This window comes from Frankliniella occidentalis, unplaced genomic scaffold, assembly GCF_000697945.3.
Source record: "Frankliniella occidentalis isolate FOCC.00 unplaced genomic scaffold, Focc_3.1 Scaffold47, whole genome shotgun sequence".
NCBI classification, from domain to species: Eukaryota; Metazoa; Arthropoda; class Insecta; order Thysanoptera; family Thripidae; genus Frankliniella; species Frankliniella occidentalis.
The window spans coordinates 65,337-67,843 of NW_026267177.1; the positions used below are offsets into that span (position 1 = coordinate 65,337).

General features: G+C 34.7%; 2 protein-coding genes across 7 annotated transcripts in view; one reads left to right on the plus strand and one right to left on the minus strand.

Annotated features, from left to right (window-relative positions):
- Positions 1 to 1,299, minus strand: part of LOC113205445 (oocyte zinc finger protein XlCOF6) — a 6,821-nt gene extending 5,522 nt beyond the window's left edge. For 2 of the 6 annotated variants that reach the window (XM_052267128.1, XM_052267124.1), the window contains exons 1-2: positions 949 to 1,249; positions 386 to 447 (exon numbers count right to left, since the gene is read on the minus strand). In XM_052267128.1, the coding sequence (XP_052123088.1) occupies positions 386 to 418 (33 nt within the window). In that variant the 5' untranslated portion in view covers positions 419 to 447; positions 949 to 1,249. Of the gene's footprint in view, positions 1 to 385; positions 448 to 948 lie in introns of all 6 variants that reach the window. The other 4 variants (XM_052267131.1, XM_052267129.1, XM_052267123.1 and 1 more) reach the window with 3 other exon arrangements.
- Positions 1,300 to 1,579: 280 nt separating this feature from the next.
- Positions 1,580 to 2,507, plus strand: part of LOC113205422 (serine/threonine-protein phosphatase 2A 56 kDa regulatory subunit gamma isoform) — a gene marked incomplete in the record, with an annotated part of 40,593 nt that continues 39,665 nt past the window's right edge. Inside the window, 2 exon segments of the mRNA XM_052267135.1 lie at positions 1,580 to 1,858; positions 2,206 to 2,235. Coding sequence (XP_052123095.1) covers positions 1,856 to 1,858; positions 2,206 to 2,235 — 33 coding nt within the window.

A 2,507-nucleotide genomic window follows, 5' to 3' on the forward strand; every position in this document is an offset into this window, starting at 1 on the left:
TGGGAAGAGTGAACTTTCAGTGCCTAGAACCCTCAAATAAGTGTCCACATTCAGTTAAATTTTCCCTCTTCCCTTTTATAAGAAATTCTAGAAATATGTTTCAAGATCAGACTATTAAATATTCCTAATGGGTTAAAAGTCCATAGAAAGTATTTAAAATTTGTCAAATTGTAAGTGAAATTAGATTTAAAAAATAAGCACAAAGCATACATGGTGCAAGTGTAGCCAAATAGAGTGCTCAAAAGACAAGAAATGTAGGGGGATTTTATGTAAGATGTATGGGATTGTAAATTCAACCTTTCAAGGGCAATACATTCACAAGCCATCAGGCAAGGAGAAGCAAGAAAGCATAAGGATGCCTTACAAATATGCTTCACGCTCTCACCTTCGGCGAAACTGAATGCCTCCGTCTGGTCATGGATAGGACATGTCATCCAACACAGTGTCCTGCACCAAATTTATATCACAATCCATAAAACTAGATAAAATACTAGCTGTATGTTATGTTCCCCTACAGGTTTTCAGTAAAAAGTTCAGCAAATAATTGACTTCATTAAAAATGGAGGAGAATTGAATCCATACAGTGTTCGATAAGACTGTTTTCGTGAGTGAGTTTGCAAAAACAATTCTATCTTAAACTAGTTGGGAGTATATTATTACAAAGTATTTTTTATTTATAGTTTTAAGATACATTTGTCAATAAGACCAGTAATTTGAAAGGGATGTGAGAAAGAGAAAACAATGCAAGACTCGATTAAGTGTCTAAATTAATAATGAATTATCAGATAAAACTTTGCACTGTTTTAATGTTTACATGATGAGTATATCCCTTGTTTACACAAAGTGAGGTTAGATATAACACATTCGATTACAGCAGTTAGTCTGCGAGAAAAATAACAGTGTATTCCATTAAATCCTAGAAATTATTACTTCTTAAGTTATGCATACCTGAATATCTTGTGATGGGCACACGCAAATTGTTGATTGTCGGACCTATGGACTACTAGCCTAGCTATAGCTAGAACTAGCCATTTCAATATGAGACCCCAAAAAGGTCATGATTGTATAAAAAGGCATCTTGTCACATTGGTAAGATGTTGTCTGAGCCTGCCAATATCATACGGGTAAAGATGATTGTCAACTCATTTACAATATAAATACTTGGACGCAAAAGCATATGAAACATACGTACAAAATGTACGAGTAGTAACTGTTTTGCTGAATGGTATGATGTGTAGTGTATGAGTATGACTGTGACTGTACTTAGAGTAGAACAGAGACATCAACCGGAAATGCATTACGTGCGTTTGCCTTTTGCTTGCCGCGTAAATCGGTTTAAACAAGAGAAAGCGATTGTGTCTTGAACATTTTAATATTTGTTTTGAAAGATGGTGTTTTGTTACCCTTTCGAGAGAAGCAAACAATTCTGTTTGCTTGTAAAGTATGAATGTATGAATGTATCACGAATGTATGAATCAGCAAGTTCAAAATAACCGCCTTTTCTTTAGCGTCGAAGATCGCTATATTTCCGGTCAAATCTCCCTATGGTCTAACCACCGCCTCCTGATAGTCAGTAAGACTGAAATTTTGTCTTGGGAAAAGAGTTAGGGTTACAGGGGTTACAGGGTGAATACATTCATAATTTATTTTGTTTTATTGAGTAGGATAGTTGCTGTCGTCTGCATTTTTCAGTTGTATGGATTGATTTATCGTTCTTCTCACGTTTCGAATTTGTGCCAGTGTGGTAGCACCTTCAAAAGCTGGCTCGGTCGTGTACGTGTAAGATTCGAGAAGGTTATGACAGGTGCCAGTTCGTAATGCATTTTTAGTGTGATATCTGAAGCATTTGATAAAAATGGTACGTACTTTTGTTTTTAAGTTTGTAGTTCCTATTACTAACTTTGGGATTTCGCCTCGCTTCTCTCTTCATGTATTTTTGTTGATGCTGAAATCATCCACTCTACCATTTCCTTGCCTAAAATGAAATCATTAAAGACCCTCATCTTCCTGTATGTATCCTCAGTAAAGTTTTGTGCCGTATAATTCAAGCAACTGCAAAAAGTGTTTTGAAAGACAATATTTTTAATGATTTGCATTTGGTTCTTGCTCCTCAACTAAATTCAGAAATTGAAACCTTTCATTTGAATGAAATGTTTTAATTGCTCGATATATGCCCATCACCCTCAAACTGACTTATGCTTTCAGGATTCTGGAAAGCGTGATGGTTCAGACGAGGTAAGTTACAGCTTTTAATTTAACATAATTTAGTATGTTTACAGAGATTCAATCTTACTTTGTTTCATTAGGGTTTTTGAAATAACTGTTTTACAATTCATTTCCTAAATTTTCTTATGTTTCATTCAGAGTGTCTCTTTATGTCTTGGTTTGACAATATAAGTGCGTCTTTTAAATTGGAGCGCTGTCAATGCACAAGCTAATGTTCTTTCTGCAATATTTTAAATTCATCTATGTATTATAACAGTTGTATTTGTCTGGTATCTCTATAT